Genomic DNA, 24556 nt, shown 5'->3' on the forward strand with positions numbered 1-24556 from the left:
GCGGTCCTCTCACCCCTCCACAGATCTGCCTGTTAGTCCTCTAGCAGTCATTCTCCATGGAGGGACCACAAGTCCTCCACACCTACCCACCAGCTCACCAGAAATGAGTCAGACCACGCCAGAAGTGACACTGCCTGACCTGCAGGAGATCTATTAGACCAGTAATGATGGTTTCAAGACAGAAAAGCCCACCACCATCCACCAGCACAGCAGAAAAACAACGAGAAGAAACTTCGTACACAAACCAAAGGCCCCCATCCAAACCCCACAAAGGCAAAATAGCTGAAAAAAGGCACTCTCCACAAAAAAAACCCACCACACAGATCACATGATAAGATAAAAATGCCATAACCCCAGGAACACAGGGCCAACAAACACAGATTCTGTCCATAACAGTAACACACTTTGACACTAACTCGCTTGACCTCTGACATACTTGACCTTGTTGCCCCCAAACCACAGCACATCGTAGCCCTAAGGCAACACAAAACGGAGCACAAAGTCCCTGAAGATCTCCGCCAGGGCAAAAGCAAAGCACAGAGCCACACAGGAGGGGGGGTTGGAAGGGACCCGTGGAGGTCCTCTGGGCCAAGCCCTCTGCTCCAGCACGCTCGCCTCGAGCAGGTTGCTGAGAACTGTGTGCTTGGCCTTTGAAGATCCCCAAGGACAGAGACTGCACAACCTCCTTGGGCAACCTCTGCCAGCGTTTGATCGCCCCGAGGGGGAAAATTTGCCATTTCTATCTCTCCTTTCACTGTACCGCATTCCAGAACAGCCATGAGATGACAAGCTCAGGCTTGAAATCCAGTGCTGTGGCTGGCCTGAAATTCTGTCCCCCTTTTTTTCATCCACTAGTAGCTAAAGGAGGACAAAGAAGGATTTCTTTCAAAGGAGAACGTCTCTTTTCCTCTGTCCTTCTTCTCTACCAGTGATCTGGATTCTGAGTGCTGTGCCACTGTCCTAATGGCTGGGATAGGGATACTTCTTGTAGGACAGGGAGGAGGTGACAGTGGAGATGATCAGGCTGGGGAAGCTGAAGGAAAACGCAAGCAACTGGAGTTGCCTGGAGCAAGAGTGGCCAGCTTCCGAGCTAGGTCACCTCGTGTCCTCAGCTCCCATGCAGGAGCTGAACCACACACATGGACTGCAAAGCAGTGTGACCCATAGAAAAAAGTTTGCTTGGCTCGGGATCGCCCAGGGGCATTTAACTGCAATTCCGCCCTTGTCAGCAGGAAGGAAACATGCCCTGCAAGCACACACTGAGGCACAACACCTTGCCCGGGGCTAAAGGGTACCTCAGGAGACCTACATGGGACCCCCCAGCACCTGGATTGCTGGCTGGAGGATGGGTAGGTCAAAGGACCCTGATGGGAGCCCTGCAGGCTCTCATACATTGGACCAACGGGCACCTTCCCTTGTCATACAGAGCATCCTCTCGGATGCTCTGGACAGTTTCTGGTAGATCTCTGGAGAAGAGCTTCTCCCCAGGCCTCTCCCATGGGCTTGCTCACCCCCGGAGCCCTTCCCAAGCACAGCCCCAGCAGGTGGATGCAGCCAGCGTTGCAGGGAAGAACAAGCAGCAGGCACCACAGTCAGCACTGCGGGAAAGCTGGGACCCCAGACACCCACCCAGGCTCTCCAATCCCAGCCTGGCCCACAAGAGTGCCTTTATCTCCCTTTCCCAGAAGTGCTGAATTCCCCTTCCAGCATTAGCCACTGGACCCACGCTGCTTCTTGCTGCAGTGTACAACAGCCACAAGAGAATTTGCTAGATGTCTCTGATTTCCTGCATTTTTCCTGAACAGGGCGGGTGTGTAACTCTCTGAATCGCTTCTATTTGAAGCAAGGCATTGCTTAGGGTCAACAGTGAAACGAGACACGGGCCATCAAAAGCTGACTACTTTTCCCCTTCTTTGCCATGGTCACGGCCTACCCCACAGACTCGCCCCTGGCCGTGTCGGCCACCGGCTGGGTGAAGGTCATGGCTAACCGGGCAGGGGCTCCTGTGTGGCGCTCATCCAGCCCTGATTGCCAAGGGTGAAGCCTTAGCACCCAGGTGGGATAAAGCCTTCACAAGCTTTATCAACTTTCAACTGTCCAACTTTTCCAGTTTCTTTCTTATATCCCTCCATGATCCAGCCACAAACTGGATTTTTAGAAATGCTTCTCCACCTGGAGAGGATGGGTATATCCCCGAATACATTTGTAAATTTTCCTCAGTTTCTCTAACCAATCCACAGGAGACTCGTCCTTTTCCTGTTGCTCACTATAAACCTTGTTAATATTCTGCCCCCTTGGGACTGCCTCCTTAATTCCTTGGATAATCAGCTCTCCCAAATCTGACATATTTTGTATTCACTTTCTTCCTGACTAAAGGGCTCTTTATTATTCACATATAAATTTAATGTCTCACACATCCAATTATCAAAACATCCAAGTATTGACCAATATACATAATCCGATCGAATTTCCTCTCTCGTCCACACATTCATACAGTAATGGACCATTTTTGGTTTAGTTTTTCCCTCTTGAGACGGCCAGTGGCCCCAGTGCCTGAGCATTATTCCTAAAGCACTATTCAGGGGAATAATTTGTGGGCATTCCTTTTCTTCCTTTGTTTCCTCTTCAAATCTTGACTCCTGTTGGCCCATTGGATTAGGAATTTTGCGGCAATTCCTATAGCCCTTAGCAACCAAAAAAGTGTCTTGCAGGGGTTCTGTCTCACATCTGACGCCCCCCTACGAATATTACACCCTTGGTTACCGATACCGATGTCTACTTTTACAGTGGCTTCCTATCGCCCTTAGTTACCGGTAAGAGTGTCCTGTAGGGGGGTGAACCCTTCACCCACCCACATACCCTATAGGAGTCGAGATCCCACCCACAAATCCTATAGGAACCGCTTCGGTCCTTCACTGGCCAAGTCCCTCGCAGGAGTTTGGAACCGCAGTTAGAAGACCTCCACACTCACTTCAGAATTCAGATCCTGGCTCCGACCCTAGAGTCCGTTTCCAGAATTAGGTTCCGTCTCACTCACACTCTTACACACAAGTAACCGATACCCACCCAGCCAAACGGCTTCCCTTATACTCACGACTCCGTTGTCTTCATTCGGATCTTCGTGCGCCAGAATTATGGGTCCTTTATACTGCAGTTTTTCCCTAGGAGCTCCAATCCTTTTTGGTTATTGTTTCTCTTTAGTTCGTTGATCTCCAGAGACTGACCTAGACTGCTACTCTCAAGCCACAATCTGTGGGGCGCCCCTCGAGAAGTCACAGTCCAGGAAAGCACAGCGAGATCACGTCAGGGTCACAAAATTGTTATAAACGATAACAATTAAAACAATTTTATTTTGGGTTCAATCAATTTAGGTTGAGGAACAATAAGCAAAAACAGCGCTGGGTGCGTGGAGAACTCAATTAGTTCCACCACACGCACACCTGAGTCCTAAAAGCAGCGTCTTTTATGCCCGGATCTTGACCAATCCCTTCTCGCCGGGTGTTCGTCCTGCCCTTTCCCCATTGGGTCGTTAGGAGGAGAAGGTGTACCCTACTGGCTCTCCTTTGGCGTGCTTTTTCAAATCTCAAGGTCTTTGTCTCCTTCGGAGGGTCTTCTCTGGCGTGGTTTTGCTTTCCTTATCTCCTTTTGGTGAGCTTTTCCAAGCAGTGATTGCCTCAGGGGAACGGGAAGCCATCACATTGTCTTAAAGGAGAACCACACGTGCCCACTCACCACAACTGTGATACAGGTCCCAGATTTACACAGGGTACAACAATTACACTTATCACAGTACATTCTATTTTTGACATGAATCGTGACTGCGTTTGGCCCAGCCCCTGCCTCCTCAGGCAGGGCCACCCACAGCCAGCTGCCCAGGACCGTGTCCAGATGGCTTTTGAATATTGCCAGGGTGGCAGACCCCACAACCTCTCTGTGCGTTCCATGCCAGTGCCCCGTCACCTGCACAGTGAAGTGCTTCCTGACGCTCAGAGGGAACCCCAGGTGCTTCAGCTTATGCCCATCGCCTCTTGCTCTGTCACTGGGCACCACTGAAAACAGCCTGGCTCCATCTCCTTCACACCCTCCCTTCAAGTATTTATATTCATTGGTAAAATATTCACCACCACCACCCCCCCAGCCACCGAGCTGCCTTCTCTCCAGGCTGAATAGTCCCAGCTCTCCCAGGCTTTTCTCATGTGAGAGATGCTCCAGTCCCTTTGTCACCTCAGGGGCCCTTCCCTGGACTTTCTCAGGTGTGTCCATGCCTCTCTTGCACTGGGGAGCCCAAAAGGTGTCCTGTGCTACAGACAACCCATATACCATACAGACAGCCCATATACCCGTCCCACCTGAAAATTCCACATTCCCTGACACAGGGAATGTGAGGAAGCCTCAGATAACCTGAGTAAGCAAATGACCCCCAAAGAACTGAGGAATGCACCAGAGATGCCAGCACAACCTCAGAATGCCTGGAAAAGCCACCAAGACAAAAAAATAAGGCTCCACAGGCCCCACGATAGCTCTTGGAACACTTAGGAAAATCCCAAGAAGCAACAGATGTGGCCCTAGAGAACCCCCACAAGGAGACACAGCTCCCAGCATCTAGGGTGCTAGGATCTCCTACAGCAGATCACAGTAGCAGCACTGATGAGCTTTGCTGCTCATCCTAAATGAGCAACAGCGTGACATTCTTCAATTTGCCCTAACAGGATTACCTGGTATCGATCAAACATGTACTGTCCATCCTGAGATGCACTGTATTAAAAATAAATGAATAAAACCAAACAAAACCCCCATACACAAGTGTCTGTCTCTGCTATCAAAGCTGTTTGGATTGATCACTTCCATACAGCAGCATAATCAATATGCACAATTCCAAGGCACCTCAAATTTCTCAGTGATCTTTATCAACAACAACTTGTAGTTCTGAAGAGAGAGAATAATGGGTACGAACTGCACTGCAAGAGCAAGTGCATGCCTACCTGTGTCACAGTGTTAGAACACACAGCTGGGGTGGCATTAACAAGCTACTTCCATAGCGATTCCACTCAAAGCTGCTTCACCTCTTTAGCTTTTTGCACTCCATACCAACATGGCATTCAAGTATCTGATTGCAAACTTTGCCGTTCCAGGGAAAGCACAAAGAAATCTATCCATAAATGAAGCTCCTGCTTAAGTCTTTTACAGCAGAACTGCTACAGTTGCCCCAACTCATTGGAGAGCTTTTATGTTAAAATTTAAAATGTCAAGAGAAGCCTAAAAAAATACACAATTGCACAGCTTTAAAGCAAAAGAGGAAAGTCAAGTGATTCCGGAGGAAAATAAAGAAATTTAGTTTCTACTTTGTTCCATTTATACAAATTAGGAACTAGGCTTCTTAAATATTTAGAACATGAAAACAGAAGTGAACTATCATCAATGAACAAAGACATCTTTGACAATCTTTTAATAGAAAGTACTTAAATTGTATTTTTTAAACAATGCTGAGATCAGCCCAGCTCAGCTGTAAATTTGCAATCTGCCAAGTATCTTGCGGCATTTCCCACATGCTTTTGTTTGTTTTTTGCAGTGTAAGAAACTCAGGGAAAAAAAAAACTCCCTCCATTACGGAAAAACAGCAGACAGGAAGATGCTTAAGCCTCATCAGCCAATGATTTTCGAATTAGCTATATGCTGCACAGTAGACAAATACTCAACCACCCACAGCCCACCCCATCCCCATCCCAAGATCTCTCAAAAATAATGTCTCAATGCTTTGGATTAAATGATGACCAACTGAATTGATTCTGTCGTCTTGGCAACACTAAATCCAATGACAGATCTCTTTGTTCTTTTTCTGAATCCACCAGCTGATAGCCAAGCATATTTATAGCCCCTTTGCAAACTTCCTGTATTTTCTTAATTTTCTGGAAGGAAAGAACATTTCTCCAGGCCTGTGAAACACTAACTGCATCTCGAGATGTGATTTTGAAGGCTTCTTTTTTCTTCCCTGGCCCCTGTCCATGTGTGATATTATAAATCCAGCTTTTGAGCATGGGGGTCAAACTAAGATCTGCAAATTTATACATCTCTGAGATTTCTGATAATGGATCTCTTACCAGATCTTCAAAACGGATCATTAAATAGCGATCTTTAAGGAAATTGGGTGGTTTTAGAGTAGCCGTTTCATAAATCTGCACATGACTTCTACAAATCTCTTGCATTACTTTGTATTTGCTGTCTTCCACTTTAGTGCCATTGGTACTCAAAACAATTCCATTGTCACGGGCTAATGCCTTAACTGATTGTTCCCGTGACTTGACAACTGCTCTGGGGTCACGGACCAAGTGAATGATTTTGAGGTTCAGGGACGGATCAGTGAGAAGCGGGTAGAGGACCTTCAGGTCAAAGAACCGAACCTCCTTGATGACAACATGGCTGTAAGTTTTACAGGCTTCCTCCACCTTGCTGAACGGGTACCGTCCACAAAGAGTCTTGCAGGCCACTTCACTGGTTATGTCAGTACGCTGAAAGGAGTCACAAGCAGGAGCTGAACACAGAGCCCGACTTGCTGCCCACTGAAAGAGATCAGATAAGTTCCTCTTCCAAGGCATGTAAGCATCAAACACAGACATGTCGCACAGAAAGACCGACCTGACCAGGTCCCGCACTGCCATGTGCAAGACCTTGGCACTGTTCTGGTACATCGTAACCCACACGTGCCACGCGGGCTCCATCAGGTAGAAGACGCGGGGATGCTGGCTGAAAAGTTGACCAACAAAAGAAGATCCCGACCGCCAGGAGGAAAGAATGAGGATGTGGACTTGAGATGGTTTCTCCTCAGACTGAGGCATGAAACTACTGTACCGGGCATACATGAAGAGTAAGAATCCAGTCTGAACTGTAACAAGAAGTATAACAACTGTGCTAGGAATCCGAATCCTCGCCATTCTCACCAACGAAAAGCAGTAACAACAGCTGAAAAAGAGAAGGAAAATGTTGGTGAACCACTGGTCCTGAGGCACAATAACACTTACACAATAGAAATTCTTGCATTCATAAAACCTTTCTTTAAATACACACGTATGTATTTGGCACTATTTGCTTCCTTAATCAGCAGCACTGGGAGATGATAATCTGCAGGTGACAGGTGTCGGAAACTGAAACAAAGTAATGCATGACAGCAAGATCACAGCAGAAATAATTTGGAGCAAATGTCTGATGCTGAAGGAAACCTTGGGTTGTTGCAGTTCAACTGCTGGGGGGGAGAATCTACAAAATACACAAAGCCTGCAACTTGAATTCTCGTAAATATTGCTGAGCAAAATAAAAACCCTTTCTGAATTGCTCCACTGTATTTCCATTTCAGTCTAACATTACAAGAGCTTCTTTCTATCCCTTAAAAGGAGTAGACAGGAACATCATTCACTGTGGCTGATGACATAAAAATCATCATCTTACCTAAACTTCTTAGTGAGCACTATACACTGTGGTAACAGCAGGGTGCTACACTGCCTGATGCATCTGCACAACCCTCTGTTTTCCAAAATGCAGGAGATGGGTGAAAACTCGCAACCTGAAACCTCATCTGGCCACAGATGTTAACATAGAAAAGCAGCTGATGTGTGTCTTTGAACTGGAGCGCATATACTCCATGACTGAATACCCTGGAGTTTGCATTTAAGGCATTACCCATTTGTGACTTAGAATTTGTCTGCGTGTAACTCCTGGAAAAGTTTAGGCATGTCAGCCCCCAGCAGACTTCTGTTTTACTTTGAAATCAAAGTTCCAACGACATGCCGTCCTCACAACTTTCTACTAGAGGTTTTTGGCACCTGACCTTTTGTGCTCTCACTTGTGCAGATGCCACTTGTAAGCAAGCAGTCAGTAGATGCTAGCAGGCACAGTATTAAGAAAACAAGAATCCTTGCATATGCAGAATCATCTCAAGAGTTTTACATATAAATATTAGCTATCTAGCTGCATTTACACTTTTTTTCCCCTTGTTACTGTGAAAGGTACATGTATCAACAGACTCTGGACTCTTGAAAGTAAACCATGCTGACTAGTGGATACAGATACACACTCATATGACAGAATAAATGCATTAAATTCTTAATGCTAGCCTAATGAATCACAAAAAAAGACTATAATTAGTAATAAAATTTAAAATAAATTATCAAATGAAAGAAACTAGAAATTGGCAGTTTCAGCCTCTTCCACTGACTAAATGTCTCTTCCAATATATAGAAATGCATTCTGTCTTAAATGAACACAATTTTGCTACTAAACTTCTGTTTGTAAGTCAAGAAAAACAGCCGGACTATGAGCTGAGTAGGGAAAAGGAGTCAATAAAAGCATCTGCCTTCAGTATCATACAGTATCTTGTAAGGAGAGTAAGGCACATGAGTAAGGTGCTAACTTGCTTGTGGAAATTTTTATCCCAAAGCACCATCTTTTGCTTGTCAGATACAGAATCACAGAATCATTTAGGTTGGGAAAGACCTTTCCAGATTATAGAGTCCAGCCATAGAGCTAACACTGCCCAGTCCACCATTAAACCACATCCCCAGGTGCCACATCTACATGCCTTGTAAATACTCCCAGGGGTGAAGGAAAACAAAAGATGTTATTCTCTACTTCCCATAAGTAGGCGATGTCTGGCCACTTCCCAGGAAGCAGGGATTCAGTACACATAGCAGTTGCTCCAGAAGACAAATGTCATAAATAATGAATGCCCCCCCTTCTTCCTCTTTTCTCTTAGCTTTTATATCTGAGTAGACGTCATATGATATGAAAAATCCCACTGGTCACTCCTGGTCAGCTGTCCTGCCTATGTCCCCTCCCAAGATCTTGCCCACCCCCAGCCTACTGGTGGGTGGGAGAATGTTGGGAGAGACAGCCTGGATGCTGTGCTGCTCAGCAGTTGTCAAAACACAGGTGTGTTTGCACCACCTTTCTAGCTATCAAGACAAGCACAGCACTATGAGGGTGCTGTGGGGCTCGGCCAGACACAATACACCAACCTAAGCCCCCTCCGGCGCAACTGAGACCACTTCCTCTTGGCCCATCTCTTGTTACTCTTGGGAGAAGAGACTGACCCCCACCTCGCTACAACCTCCTGTAAAGTAGCTGTAGGAAGCGATAAGGTCTCGGCTGAGCCTCCTTTTCTCCAGCCTAACCAACCCCAGTGCACTCAAGACACTCCCCACAGGACTTGCCCTCTAGAGTCTTCAGCAGCTTTATTGCTCTTCTCTGGATGCACAGTTCTGTATACCCTTTACAGCCACTCTAGTTGATACCCACACAACTAAAAATGCCTTTTTACTGTTTTATTATGTCCCCTACTTCATTGTACAATCTGTTTCTGTAGCTCAGCAGCAGCATTTATTTATCTCTAGAACTATGGTTATCACTGAGTTTTAAGTGGTTGTGCTGCCCACGGAGGCAAGGCCCTTTTCTCCAGTGGTTCCACACTCTCATCAGCTCTGCACAAATATCTGTGCCATGTGACTGCACTAGGACCTCCTAGGATGAATCCCATGGCTCCCTAAGCCTCTCTTGCATAGTCCCCATGCGTATCAGATGCTCTGCCTAGCATTTCAGTCTGCAAGCCTGGAAGAAAGCTACCCGCTTGTTTTTCTTCCCCTAGCTCTGCAGCGCTGAAACAAGTCAGCATGGCACAGACCATCACCAGGGCTGGAAGAAGGTTGGGAACAAAAAAGCGCAGAAGGGAAAGAAAGCAGGGAAGACCCAGACCACTGTTGCCAACAGAACACAGCTTGAGCGTTGCACACAGGTCTTCATATTAATCAGCATTATACTTTTTGACCTACTGCGTAACCCTATTACAAAATCATTTACAGGGATTTCTCTGGTGGAGTCATACTATACCTCCCCTGTGATCACTCTCTCAAGCCTCCTGGGTCCCTAGGTGCATTACAGAAGTACCTAGCTACCTGCCAAGCTTACAAACAAACAGCAAAAGGAATAAACCCACACAACTTCTGTGAAACAAACCCCACCACCACCTTTCTCCTCAAGCTGCTAAAATTATCTTCTCATTTCAAAATAGTGATTAAAGGACCCTGGCTCCCCAGTCCATCTCACAGACCAACTGAGGTTGGCAGACACCGTGTGTATGTCACCTGGTCCAGCCCCCCCCGCTCGGGCAGGGCCACCCACAGCGCTGCCCAGGATGGTCTCCAGACCGCTTTTGAGCATCTCCAAGGTGGGAGACCCCATAACCTCTCAGGGCAACCTCTGCCAGTGCCCCGTCACCTGCACAGTAAGGAATTGTTTCCTGACGTTCAGAGGGAACCCCCAGTGTTTCAGTTTGCGCTGTGCCCACCACCTCTTGTCCTCTCACTGGGCACCACTGAAAACAGCCTGGCTCCACTTTCTTTGCACCCTCCCTTCAGGTACGTAGAAACATTGATGCGATCCCCCAGTATCAGCCGCTCCTCCCTGTCTCCTGTCATCAGCAAACTAACAGAGCGGACACTCCTCCCCACCATCAGTGGGTTAATGAAGATGTTGACCAGGGCTGGATCCTGTGCCTACCCCTGGGAAGAGTTACCACCGGCCTTCCTAGACTCCGTTCTGCTGCTGGCCACCCTGCCAAACTGGCTTTCAGCCCCTTTTCAATCCACCTCACTGTCTGCTCATCCAGCCCATACTTCACCAGCTTCTCTGTGCAGTTAACTTTTACTGTTTTCACTTCAAGATGCCTTTTTTTTTTCTTTCTAAATAGCAATATGGGACAGAAAAATATACATACATAGGTATATTTCCATATTCCTATCTGAGAGGACAGTAACCAAATAACAACTGTAACAGAGTGCTGATAGATAACCTTGTTTTTCAGGGCCAGGTTCATAAGTGACTTCAAAGCCACAGCAAGAGCATACATTTTTACAAGACCCACATGCCAAAATACTCACTGAAATCCCTACTAATATATCCTGGCAGAGAAGCGTGGAAAAAGTAGCCCAGTCTCCCCTTTCTGCTCTGGCAATGCTGTCTGGACAGCAAACAAATATGCTGCCAATTTTGGGCAGTGGGATGGGGAAAAGGGGGTCTCTGCGGACCAAATACACTGCAAGTTGGCTTTTGTATTGTGCCGCACAATCAGTATGAAAGCTGTACTTTAAACAGAACTGACTGAAGTGACTACTACTCCTCAGCCTGGAAGAGAGACTCCCTGGACAGGGAAATAACTGGCGTGAAGACAGCAATTGCAAAAACACCCTCTCATGACCAATCAAAACAGGAAAACTGGGAGATTGCAATTAAACAATCACTCATGACAAAACTTTTTTGTACACTGCATCATAAAAATATGAAACTGCCTCAAAATGCTGTGGCAGCAAGAGTTCAACAAAGCATTACATAAATTGTAAGTAATTAATGCAAGAAGAGCCTCTCAAGGACTAAAAAGATGAGGCCACAACCAGTGGCTTAGAAATTCCCTAAACTCTAGATGGCCCAAGGTACCTCCCTGCAGCTGGGAAGCATACTAAGAGAGACCACCTTTCCTGTATTACGTAGGTTTTTCCCTAGCAATCCAGTACTTGCTACTGTCACGCATAACAGCAGATAAATAAACCTTTGGTTTAATTCAGCATGGCCATTCTTCATAGGTAAAGTCTGTCTTGTTCAAACAACTGAATTTTTGCATACTATGTCACCAGAAGCATTTACGAGTTTCCCTGTCCTGTGAGGGACACTTTGCCAAACAGAAGTGATGAAAGAATCTAAGTCGGAGTGGAAGAGCAGTTGCATTTTCTAGTTTTCAAGGAGTTTTCTTGAAACAGATTCTATGCCTGAAAGCCAGCCAGACGTAACTACCTCAAATCTTTTTGTTGTCTGCAAAACGTTAGCCATTTTCTGCACTGACTGCATTCTGTTGCTCCTCATAGTTTGACCCATCACATAGTTTAACCCATTACACAGCTTTTAGAGACCTAATGATGCTTTTTAAAGAAACAATATTTCTACTTTAGCTACACAGAACTGCTGTTCCCCTCTACTCAAAATCACTCTGCAGAAATGCAGACACACCAACTGTTCTAACTTTTACTGGCAAAGGGTGGGGGAATGAGGAATACGACCATGTACACATCAAACCAAAAGACGGGGGTTTAAAATTCACAGCTGCCTTGACTGCCTCTTGAACCTATCCTCACTCTGATTCTAACCCAAGTACTGTTGCAGACAATACTGGGCTAATGAAAAACCAGCTACCATGAGTATTAGTCCATAATTTGTGTCTGAACTAGTCTGCCCACCGTAAGCACTACAAAAAACATGTAAAAAGACTGCAGGTAAAGTATTTCCCTACTCTTCAATATGATATAAATGGCAAGAAAAAGTGCGGTATCAAAGTAAAACACTAACTAGACACCCATTTTCAGTATTTAAGATTCGACTTCTACCCTTCTAGGAAAGCTGGGATGTTTCTAAGGAACATACGCACACAGACGCCACAAAGAAATGAATAATTACACACCAAAATGCAGCATCTGTAAGAGTATTTTCTGAGGCAGATTCCAGTGCATGAGGCCAAATATATAGCCAGTCCACTGGATTCTCTCTGTAAACAGTATCTTTTATTTCTGCATTTCTCACATTGGGCACGTGTAATTCTGCAGTTAAGGTGCTTTCAGACAGGGTTAAACTTACACCCCTTTAACGTTCAGCTTGACAGCCCACCCAAGCTCCTTCATGATTTCTGACAAATGTTAGCTGAGGCGGAAAGCAGCTCTTGAATATGCTGAAGAATCAGCTTCTCGTAAAGCTGCTGAATATACGTACACACATACACACACACATATATCTCTATGTTTGTACATCTACTGAATAGATTACATGGTATCGTTGCCTTACTGTTGGACTTGATGATCTTAAAGGTCTTTTCTAACCTAAACGGTTCTACGATTCTAACCGTGACAGACGGGACCTTGCGATACAGGCTGCTCCCACCCATGCTCTCCTTACTCCGCTCATTGCAGGACTCACCAGAGGGTGCTGTCCAGCGAGCTCGCTCGCTCAGCACAGCAAGGCAATGTGCCAAAACTCCCCTGGTTACTAGGTGAAACACTAGCCCGTGACTTGCTTTGCGTTACCTCGCCTCAGTCGCCAGTCTGTTGCAGCACTTGGCAGCATCACAGTACATGCTTTTGTACATAACGAATACTGCTAAGCAGAAATTATTTTAATAATAGTTATTACAATGTTGTTCCTCTTCTGTGATAGTACTATCACTCCTTTTGTGATGCTATTTCTTCAAGGAGAGCTCTGGCAAACAGAATAATCAAAAGTCTAATTCTAACAAATTCTTGAGGCAGAATCGTCTCTCCACAAGCCAATGCAAACTGTTCAAAATGTGATCTGAAAAGCATCTGCACATATGGTTTAGCTGACAGTCCCGACTCAAGCTCCATCCCTGGGCTCATCCGCTAACGGCTACTAATGAAAACAAGATCCTGGACTAGATGCACCCTTGGTCTGTCCCAGAATAACTATCCTTAACATACGGTGCAAAGGAAATGAACTACACAAACTAGCCAACAGAGCAGATTTTCTTCATCACTTAAACTGGCTCTGATAAAATGCTGAGCTGCAGCACCACTGGCCTCTGCCACTGCTTGCCAGGAGATTAGGTACATTACAGAAAGCTATCCAGCCTTTCCAGGCGGGGTAAAAATATAGCGAGCAGCAGTATGGATCCCAGAAAGCTTGTTTTCTAAACAGAGCACTTTTCATACCCAGAACAGTAGAAAAGAACGGAGGAGGAAAGAAATTAATTGTGCAATGGATGGTGATTTAGCTCTTGTATTCAGGGAGTTTTGTTTGTCAAGACAAGTAACATTGGAATCGAGTAATTGGATCTTTTCAGGTCAGCACGGAAAGGAACACAATTGCTTAGTGAACTTTCAGTACAGAATTCAACCTGAAGAGACATAGTAAATCAACAAAAATTAATTTTATAGCTAAATTTTTTTAAAAAAAAAGACACTGTTATTACACTGTGGGTTTTTCCCCCTGCCATACTGCAAAGACTGTAGAAAGACAGAAAGAGAGTGCCTCACATTAGAGCTGCAAAGAAACATGGGCTCTGTCTGAGCTTGGGAATGGGATGAGATTTGGGCTGGGATGAAAGACTCCCTCAGAACAAACAGGTCTGCATCTGTTGTGGGAAGGCTGAAAAATCTGGCTGGAATAAAGCAAAACAACCAAGAGAAGAATTACAAGCACCTGCTCCCCTAAAATGACTTCTGAGCAACTGTATCTTCACTGTCTTCATCAGTATTCCCCTGCCAATTTACGCCTGAGAAAATGTCCAGCACACTTTCATTTAAAACCAAACTCTTTATAGATTACACAGAAAATATTTCAACTTCCACATAATGCAAAAATACACTTTTATTTCCCAGATTGTCTTCCACTAAAAAATGAATACCTAATGGTATATTATGTGCTCAACCTTTTGCTAGCCAAAAACGATTTTGACCTGTATGCTTGTATTACACCAAATGTTGACTTTCGGAGCAATCACATGAGCCGAATCTGTCACCAAAACACCTCAGTACTGACTGTGAAAAGAATAATGGTAAATATAATGCATTTTATAGAATTAACAGGAAAATGTTTGTGCATGGCGTGATAAACAGAGCAGAGATTGCCTGAAGGTCTACTGTACCTCATGGAGAAGTTTACTCACTACATACTTCACCTGTAAGACCAATGCAACCACCATCAGAACAGCTAATAGAATTTCATATTAGCTGTTAGAAACGTCCTGTATAATGCTCTGTGACATTATAAACGCAGTTTGCTGCTCAAAAAAGTGAAATACAGGAATGTGACAAAGCTGGTCCAAGAAAAATGCACAACATCACTAAGTGATCCTTGCTATAAATCACCCAGCCGACAAAATGTCACTTTCCAGTGTTCTTCCACAGCTAGAAATGACACATCTTCACAAGGCAAAAGCTTACTGGATCACCAACAACATGCAGATTAGTCTTCGAACAGGGAAAGAAAAAAAAGTTTAGAGGGTACTTTCTGTAACTACTAGTACTTCAAAAACAGGTAAAAGTCTTTTCAATAGCAGGTTGTTGCTAAATAATTGAAAGACTCAATAAATCTGTTTGATTTTTTTCATACAACAGTGAAACTGCAAAAGAAATAATAGAAGTACAGCTGTAATCAGACATTTTGAATTCTAATATGAAATTCTATTAGCATTTCAGCTGACACTGTTGATTTAGCTTTTCGAAATGCACTTCCTTTTACAACGTAGTGGAAAATCACATCGGAAAAGTCTCTTCCAGGTAACCATCAGGCTTAAATACTTTATAGTACAGTAAAGTCTACCACAGATTTCATGATACAACCATAAAAGTTCTTTAAAAAAAAAAAGGTACCGGGCTTTTCTTTATTTTCCCCCTTCATATTGTGTGGAATTAGATAAAGTTGTCCAGCCTGAACACACGGCAGTGTCGAAGCAGAGCCCTACGCACCCATTTCTCCCTGCAATGCAGCTGAAGCTCACAAAGCGTTTTCAGCTTCCACAGTTACCGGTGTTGAAGACACAAGGTCTGCTCGGTTGCAATTTTGGTTCGGAATTTTTTTATCTTTTTAAGGATGGCAAAACTGGGGCGAGAGAGGCCCCCGCAGCGCCGGAACGCCGGTCACTTATTTGGGACTTTGCCTGCACGGGTGCGACAGTGTCCTCGGCGTCAGCCAGCCGCGGGGGGGCTGCGGCGGCCCCTGCGCTACGGAGTAACGAGTTTCTTCGGTGCGGCAGGGCCTTTCCACCTGGAGACAGAGGCGGGACACAACAGAAAAACGGGAAGAATTTCCCGGCGTGACGGGAAAGGGTCTCTAAAGCGCCTGATTTCACCACCTAACACCAAAAGCCATCGTAACCCGAATCAGCCATGTTCCCGGGGACGGGATGGGGGGGCGGGGAGCGGCGGAGAGGACAGACGAAAAAAGGCCGATTTCCAACGGCTTCACCTCTGTCAACAGGCGGCTGCAGCCCCAGCAACGCCGGCGGGGGGGCTGCGCGCATCGGGCCGCGTCCCCGGCGCTACCGCGGCCTCCCAGCGCAGGCGGAGGGGGGGGGGGGGGGGGGGCGAGGGGCTGAAAGGACCCCCGCACGACAGGGCGAGTGCTCCTGCACGCCGCTGTCAGCCGCCGAGAAGCGGCGTCTGCCACCGCCCCGCTCCGCCGGCCGAGACGAGCCCCGCGGGACCCGCCGCCCGCCCGTACCTTCCCGCCGCCTGCCAGCGCCGCCGCGGGTCCCAGCTGCCTCTGGAGACAATGAGCCGCTTTCAGACGTGGCCGAGGCGCCGGGAGGAGCCCGGGAAGGGCCGATCCGCCCCGCACCCGGAGCATCCCCGCGCAAAGGCGCAGCACCGCCCCGCGCGGGCGCCGTCCGGTCCCTGCGCCCCCGGCAGCCTCACCGGAGCCGCCCCGCGCGCCCCGGCTACCCGGCCCCGCCGCCCCGGCCCGGGGAGCGGGAGGGCGCTGCCCCCCAGCAGCGAGCGCGGGGGCGGCTCCTGCCACCCCAGCACCACCCCGCAAAGGCGCCCCGAGCGCGGCGCCGACCCGGCCGCGTCCCCGCTCGCACCCAGGCGCCGGACGGGGCCAGCCGTGCCCCCTCTTACAGAGCCACCGCCAGAAACGCGGTAGTCCGATGGGCTCCCGCGCCCCTCCTCAGCGAACGCACGTGGATCCCCACCGGCACGTGTGTGCACCAAGACCCGGGTGGCAGCACCGCGGTGGACCGCAGCAGTATTTTCGTCCACTTTCTGTTGCTTGGCAAGGTAAAGGGGGAGCCACCACAACCAGCCACCCAAGAAAGACTCCGCCCCTTCCTAGAACTCCTCTAAAGCCAGCTGCTGCGGAGTCTCAGATGAATTTTTTTCCTTAACCTCTAGTTTATTGCCACGGCCACAAAAATCTTACCTACCTCTTTTCTATTGCTTTTACTTACAGAAGTAGAAAGCCTCTCCAAGCCTAATAAGAGTCAGAGCTATGAACCAAGAACTATGGTCAGTATATAAAAGCAGCCCTGGAAGTCACCACGGCAGAGGTATTGGAGACAGGGGTTGGGGTTGTTGGGTTTTTTACCCCTGCTGTAGTCACATCTGCCTTTGCAGCTCTTTTTACGCTGCATTCACCTATTAGTCCCAGTCATGAAACACGCCTTCAGGTCATCATCCTAAACAGCTACATACCACCTCCAAGCAATTAACTTTTTTTACATCCTCCTTTTAACTTAAATAGTTCTCCTCTTTAATTACTGTAGAGGATTTTCCCCCACCCTTCTCCTTCTAAAGCAAAATAGAACATAAGGATATTTTTCTCTGTATTTCCTGAACCAGACCAGTTCACCATTTCTTATCTCACATGCATTCACTGAACTGTTGCTCTGAGCAGCATCATTTGTCATAACTTGATGTGGAAGGATACAATAGGAGAGAAAAGTGAGACAGGGAATAATGGAGCCCCTGGTATTACTGTTGTTTTCTGGCATTAGTCTCTTCCATGTTCCAGTTGCTACCTTAAACAGGCTTCTGTTCAGCTTGGAGGCATATTACACATTCCATTTTTTGTGGGAGTACAATGGCTCAAACCCTTAACATGGGGTTCTGCAGTCTCGAGATTTCTATCCCTTGATTATGGCCACCCTAATGCTGATGCAGACACATAGCAAGTTCATTCAGGTAACTCACTTCTCTAAAAAAGTGAGTATATTTGGTAAAGATTATCTTCACCATATTGAACTCTCTGGATTAGCTCACGCAGTCACACAAGCCCTGTCACCATTGCAAGGAAGAAGAGCTGGGACTACAGCAGACCAAATATACATCAGCTTGAGGTATCAGGGAAACAAGCTCACAGGCCCCTTTGTTCACCTGTGCAGTGCCTAGAAATGCTAAAAAGCTGTAGACAGTTGCTTTGAGACTGTGCACTCTGATACAAAGCCAATTATCAGTAGTCCTAGGCTGTCAGGTACAGACTTCAAAGATCAAACAACAAACTACAGATTTCAAACCAAAAAACATATATATATGTATATACAGCAAAGTTTCACAAGCACAAAAGTGTGTTGAATAACCAAAACACAGCTCACTGCACTGATGTTTCACTTGCATTGAAAAGTAGGCTGGAGTCCATCCAGCATGTAAAACTTGGAAAAAATGCAAGCTGCAAGACTACAAAGTTTAAAAAAAGCTTAAAAGGAAATTCAAAAAGAAGCTGGCCATTTTGAGGAGAAAAGAAAAAGGAACAGGCAGGTCACCAAACTGCCAGAATGCTGAATTCCAGAGGGCAATAGCCAAAAGGTGGGGGGTACTGCTGTACAGGTTGCTGTTTCACATTTCATAGCTGCACCATGTCTTAATAGTTCAAGAGAACCAAAGACCCTCAGAATTTTGTTAACTAGCATCTAGAATTGTTTTAGACTCTCTCCTGCCATAACAGTGCTTTGCCAGAATTAAATATTAACTACGAAACTGAAAACGTAATGGAAATGATGTTGCTTTCCCTTTTAAGCTTGTCTGGCATAAGAAGTAAGCCCAGAAATAGAGAATACAATTAAATAACCTGCCCTACCCCCCCCCCACCCCCCTCCATCAAGGACAAGGGATACAGTCTTTCAGTGCTCACCAGGTAATTATAACTGATTTCATTTTTATCTGTTCAAAGTTATCATCTAACTTCTGAAAGCAATTATTCACTTGCTTTGAAACTCTGAAGCTTCTCTGGTAGTTTTTGTGTTAAGTTTTCTTTAAATAAACACCAGGCTTCTTTGTTTTATTATTCCCAATTCACAATTAATGGTCTAGTGCCACAGTAATAATGCCAACAGTATTTTGCAAATAATACTTATGTATTTGCAAACTATTATTTTATATTATAATTGTATATCATTATAAACGTATGTATTTGACATGCATTTATTTAGGCACATGTTGCAATTATGCAAACCTTGCAGACACTATCACCCACAACCCAGTTTCTCACATCAACCTTGAATTTATCATCATTCAACTTAGTAACTAAATCAGTGAGCACATATAGCCACAGTTACAGACGTGTGGCTCTACCCTTAACTCATCTATACATTTTTTCACATTTCTTCTATTTTTTCCTTTCATAGTGCACATAAATGCTTGTACAAATAGCTCTTGACAGAACTCTTAATTCAGCAGTGAATTAATTCACAAGGCATTAAAACTGGCTTATGTTGTTACTGTTAGCATATTATTTTCAGTCTTCAAGGTTTAGAAAAACTGAGATCATGCAAAAGCAGTTTCATTGCTTTCTACTGGTTTTTGAAGTGTGTTCCAGCTGAAAAAAAATGGCCAGGTTCTTCTTTAGCTGTCAAAAATACTAAAATTTTCAGTCACAAAGCAGTGTTCCCAGAGAAGTGGATGAACGAACATGTATGTTAAGAGGGAAGCATGAACAGAATGTACTTGAAAAATACTTACAAAGTTCTCATCTTCTGAAGTAAAAAACATATAGAGAATAAAAGCAGGGATCTATTTTTGAACTACATTTCTTTTAAGTGTTCTCAGGCATCTCCTCAGGACTGGTGCTGTTTGTAGGACAGTACTGGAGACACTGGCAGAACTGGTGATATTGGAGTTGTAGTTAACACCTGATTCTGGAACACAAACATTTTAATCCTACCAAACAACCAAAGAAAGATAAGGAGAATGCTGACATACTGGATCCAGGCAAATTTAATCACTTCCCAAAATCCTGGCTGATATTTAAAGAAAGTCAAGGAGCATTAACAAAGAAGCTTCTGATACTACCACTGCAATAACTAAACAAAGGAACTCAGAGGTGGAAAGGCACAAAACCTGTTAGACATCACTTTGTGTGGCAAATGCAAACCCTCTGAGCCATGGAAATCCTTAAAAGCCTTTTAGCGTAGTACGTTACAAAAGCTGAAGAGTCTGTCCTAGAAGACACTTAAATTAAGAAGACACAATTCTGTGGAAAGTGCCTATTTCATTCCTAACTCACCAGAAAATAGTTATTTGTAATACTCAGGCAGGTAAACAAACCTCATAAGAAGTGTGCTCCATAAAGATTACTTTAAACTCAGACTTGTTCTTGCCTGAGAAAATGAGTAAAGAACATAACGAACGAAGAATTATTTTGTAAAAAGAAAAATTTCAGGTCTGTTTGCACATGTAACAGATTACCCACATCCATTGCGGAGGTTATTATTTGGTGAGCGTATCTTACATACAGATTTCTAGTGATCTGCTTTAGGTCACAGAATACAGTATCATGCTTTGCTAGCGGCACCCATGACAGGCTGGGACAGCAGGCGCTGCAGCACCAAAGCAAGACTTACTAAGGATAGTCACTTGAATGGGTTAAGAACCTGCCTTAAAGGCCAGTTTAGCAAGACTACTAGGAACCTGTGTTGCTTTTCAACGAAAGGCAAAAAGTAGTTATGCAAGCAGAACCATCTGGAGGAATGAGCAAATAGGTATTCAGTTGACTCCAGAACTACAGCATTTGCTTAGCTAACAAATACAAAGTTTAGCAACAGGTCTAAAGAAAACAATTTTCATTTGGCCTGTACATGAAGGCCCAAATATGCAACCCTGTTATGTCACAGTTAATGCAGTTTTCAAAGGATATAAGATAACTTCCACTGGGTAATGAATAGTGGCGTTGATGATAAATGGTGTATCTGTCGCTCTCCCAGCCACCCAAACAGGGTTGGGATCTGAAAAGACTGTTGTCACTAAAATGAGGAAAGGAAACAGCCAAGTTAAGGGGCTTTTCAGTCTTAATACAGAGCTCAAATCCTCACAGAACAGCTGCCAATATGCTAACTTCTGCTCTCCTGTAATTCGCAACTACACATGCAGGCTTACCATTTCTATCCCAGTATGCTGCAACGATGTTTGTTAGATCATAGTCACTTGCAAAAGGACTTGTGCCATTCACCACAGACACCTGTTACAACAAGGAGATACTTACATTATTTGTCGACTCTTCGGGAAAGTAATTCTACAGAGTTTCTTGTGCAAAGTAACCACACCCTTTAAGCAACACACATGAACATCTTGGCAGAATAACCTTGTTCACCTTTCAGCCTAACAGGAAAACACCAGTTTCAAAGTTCTAGGGTCCACTCTGTGCAGAGCTACAAATAATTTGGGTGTCACCTACGGTACTAGGAAGATAAAGAGGAGGGAAATTGATGGGAAAAGAAAAAAAAAGAAAAGTTTCCTCACATTGTATCTGGTATCCAGTCCACAATGGTTAAGTAATTGCCTCTGGTTCAGTTTCAGGTCTCCATTCATACAGAGCTGGGACCCTGGCACAGGAGAAAAGAACTGAAGAAAAGCCATGCTCTGCATCACAAACGTTGACATTCTCTGAAACAGTTAACAGGAAAAACCCAGAATTAACAGAATTTAAGCGGGGGGACATGACATACTGTTCTACTTCTTTGTAACTACAGGTTTTCTGCATGCATTTCGGGGTTTTTTCTGGCTCCCAAGCTTCAGATCATCTCACTAGTCTAAACAAGAGAACACCAAATAAGAAATATTAATTACTTCTTTGAAAAAAAAGTTACCTACTTTAGTTGTTAGTTAACTTGTTTTATAAACCAAACAAAGTTCCACAGGAAATTCAGTGAAGTGCAACAGTCTGTATCTAGTGACAGAAAGATCTGACTTGCCATAACATGGGAAAAGTGGCAAGATGACTAAATGCATGGAGACACACTTAAAAATACTCAGCAGTCGGAGCCAGCTAAGGACTCCTGCTCTGCAATACAGACCAAACAAGGAAGCTCCTTAGCCCTTATCAGCCATGCAGTCTGAAGTTAAATTTTCACATTTACTGTAAAACAAAGGTGTTCCGAGTATCAGAACTCCCTGTGATACTAATCACTGACCTAATACTGCAGCACAAATTTAGGACTGTTGGGCCTTTACTATGGGCCTCACAGGTTTAAGAATGTTTTCTATACCACACAGCTATGCTTGCTAAGCTTGTCCATTCACAATCAGCAAAAGTCTCTTGGACAAACTAAGCCCAATCTCTCTAGTAAAACAACTTCTTGTCTATGTGGCTGCATCCAACACAGCTCTATACTATTGCTCCTTCATGGATTCCATGGATTCTTTGTGCACTAGTGTATTACTCGCTGCTTTAGGTATTAATTGCACTGCCACCTGAGATACAGTGACAGCAGAATTTTATTTTCTCGTCTCCCTGTAACACCTTCTTCCCCCTCCCAGTTACAAGATACAGAAGATTCTGGCAGATGATTACCACTGCTTCAAAAGCTGTTAAGTAAGCAAAATTTGTGGAGTTTTAGGCTGCTGTAACAGCCTGCCCCTCCACCTCAGAAAACTACCTGGTTATGTCAAGACACAGCAGTATGTAAGAATGCACACCCTTCTGCCTAGTCCCAAGATTCTCAGTTATTTCCCGACGCCACCCACACTGATATCCACTGTTGCACATCCCTGTCCTCTATGCTGCACTACAGCCCGAGAGAATAATACACCTTCAAAAAACCCTCAAAAACTAACTAAACCTATCAAAATATGCCATAGAACTAGACTAGGAATGATGCAGCACAGGAGGAGAATATTAAATACTTCCTAGTAAAATAAATCTTTTAGATAGGAATTTCATATGTGGAAAGGTTCTTTCACCTTTTGTGTAACCACTACTGGAATATTACACTAAGCCTGTATGTCAGAACAAATAAAATCTAAAAATGCTCACATAAAGCTGGTAGGAAAAGAGCAGAATCAGCTGAACGCCAACTACATGTTCTGTAGGTTGTAGTGGAAGTTCCAATTTAAAGTGCAACTGATCCATTTTGCCATCTTGATTTTTGTCTTCTTCTCTAGTCTAAAAGAATCAATAATTATTTTAATTTTTTTTACAGACAGGAACTTCTGTTAAGAAAGAAAAACAAAAAAGGTAAAACCCCAGGGGATCTCCACAACTGCAGCATACTCATACTAAGTTGCATAGTTAGGAAAGCAATAAAAACTCTTCACTTCACAGACAAGAAGCCTGCAATTTTGCCTCTTATATAATGTCCCGTATGCCCCTCAGGGAGGGAAAGCTCATCAGACTCTTCAAGGTCTGTTCTGCCCTATGCCACTTCTACCCACCTCCCCCGCATGCTACAAAGCATGCCTTAGCGCTGAGTCTTCTGTCACATCCCCTGCAAATGTGTGACTGACAGTTCGGCTTTTGCCTCTTGCTGCCCCAGCCTCTTAACGGCCTCTGTACAGCTCCTGGTTGTGAGCCAACGCTCCCTACGCTTCTGTGCCACAAATGTCCAGTATTTCAGCCATCTGCAAACATAACAGGACTCACAACAGAAGTAACAGAGAAATAACTGCCACTGTTGAACCTCAGAAGGAACAATGGCTGCAGGGCAGAGGCTCTGTGCTTTAGAAAGTACATACCTGCTTTCAAACCCGGGGGCTACCTAGCAACCCCTACAAACTTCAGATCATGGTAAGCCATAGGGCACAGAGGGAGGGCACAACTAATTTGAGAAAAGTAAATGGATGTGTTCATGCAAACTACCAGTGGCACTAGCGGTGGATCGGTTGTGTTTGGTTAATGGTTGGGCTTGCTGATCATAAGGGTCTTTTCCAACCTAAACACTGAGAGGGAGCAAAACTGGACCGGTTAAAAACCACTTGTCCCAGGCGATTTTTTTGCTGTGAGACGTGAGGCACGAAGCTGAAGGCAGCAACGCACGACAGGCTCGTAGGCGCCGCCAACTCCTGTCGCCCGGGCCCGCCGCCGCCCCCCAGCCCCCCCGTGCCCCCGCCGGGCCTGGGCATGCCTACCGCCAGCAGCGGGACCCGCAGCCGGTCCTCCTGCAACCTGTTGAACGCTGGGAACGTGCTCCACGCCAAGAAGCTGCCCGGGCCGGGCCCGAGGGTGGCCACGATGAGCATCTCGTACCGGAACCGAACGGTGGGCTGCTCCAGGTACGCGCTGTGCTTCAGCCACAGACCTGCGGGCACAGACAGCGTCAGGTCTCAGCGCCGCGCCGGGCCGAGCCGGGCGCGGTGGAGAAGCGCTCACCGTGGCTCCGGTAGGCCACTAGCAGCGGCGGCACGTAGGTGAGCACCGTGATGAGCAGCAGCGCCAGCGCCGCGGCGGAGCAGAGCCCGGCCCGGTAGCGCGTGTGCAGCGTGGGGTGCGAGAACAGCTCCACGCCAGCCATGGCACTCCCCGCCAGACGGACAGGGCGCCGGGTCTGTCAGCGCGTCACGGCGGAACGGGCGCGCCAGCCAATGAGCGGGCACGGCTGCCTGCCGGGACCGACTGCTGCCGTGGGGCGGGAGAGCGCCTGGGAAGGGCCACGGGAGGGAGACGGGGTCGCCGGCCGCGGCGGCGGAGCCCAGGGCGCAGCCTCGGGCGCCCCGGGAGAGGCCGGCGCGGAGCCCAGCCCCCGCCCGGTGGCTGCCCGCCCGCCCGGCGGCTACCGCGGCCCCGCCCCTCGACCCCCGGCCGGAAGCGGCGC

At 46.0% G+C, this 24556-nt stretch overlaps 2 protein-coding genes across 3 annotated transcripts; both read right to left on the reverse strand.

Annotated features, from left to right (window-relative positions):
* Window positions 1-3317: 3317 nt before the first annotated feature.
* On the reverse strand, window positions 3318-19630 carry LOC101910347 (carbohydrate sulfotransferase 5). Its single transcript, XM_005235427.4, has 2 exons — window positions 19494-19630; window positions 3318-6957 (listed from the first exon to the last, which is right to left on the reverse strand). Exons 1-2 carry the CDS (start codon window positions 19502-19504, stop codon window positions 5748-5750), a joined length of 1221 nt encoding a protein of 406 aa, XP_005235484.2. The 5' UTR covers window positions 19505-19630; the 3' UTR covers window positions 3318-5747.
* TMEM231 (transmembrane protein 231) lies at window positions 19188-24533 on the reverse strand. Of its 2 annotated transcripts, XM_055818816.1 has the most exons (7): window positions 24115-24515; window positions 23874-24043; window positions 22783-22911; window positions 21270-21413; window positions 20907-20988; window positions 20663-20773; window positions 19188-19773 (listed from the first exon to the last, which is right to left on the reverse strand). In XM_055818816.1, the coding sequence occupies exons 1-7, from the start codon at window positions 24254-24256 to the stop codon at window positions 19589-19591; spliced, it is 963 nt and encodes a 320-aa protein (XP_055674791.1). In that variant the 5' UTR covers window positions 24257-24515; the 3' UTR covers window positions 19188-19588. The 2 variants fall into 2 exon arrangements, with proteins under 2 accessions (XP_055674791.1, XP_055674792.1); XM_055818817.1 differs by lacking the exon at window positions 22783-22911 and having other exon boundaries at window positions 24115-24533.
* Window positions 24534-24556: the final 23 nt, after the last annotated feature.

This window comes from Falco peregrinus, chromosome 14 (genome assembly GCF_023634155.1).
Source record: "Falco peregrinus isolate bFalPer1 chromosome 14, bFalPer1.pri, whole genome shotgun sequence".
Taxonomy (NCBI): Eukaryota; Metazoa; Chordata; class Aves; order Falconiformes; family Falconidae; genus Falco; species Falco peregrinus.

What these genes read in the sequence shown, in the direction of transcription:
- TMEM231 (XM_055818816.1), bottom strand. Translation starts at nt 24,256, where the DNA reads ATGGCTGGCGTGGAGCTGTTCTCGCACCCCACGCTGCACACGCGCTAC. An exon ending in AGTGGCCTACCGGAGCCACG is followed by an intron (nt 24,044 to 24,114) that starts GTGAGCGCTTCT and finishes CTGTGCCCGCAG; the next exon opens with GTCTGTGGCTGAAGCACAGC. An exon ending in AGTGGAAGTTATCTTATATC is followed by an intron (nt 19,774 to 20,662) that starts CTTTGAAAACTG and finishes TCTTTAAATATC; the next exon opens with AGCCAGGATTTTGGGAAGTG.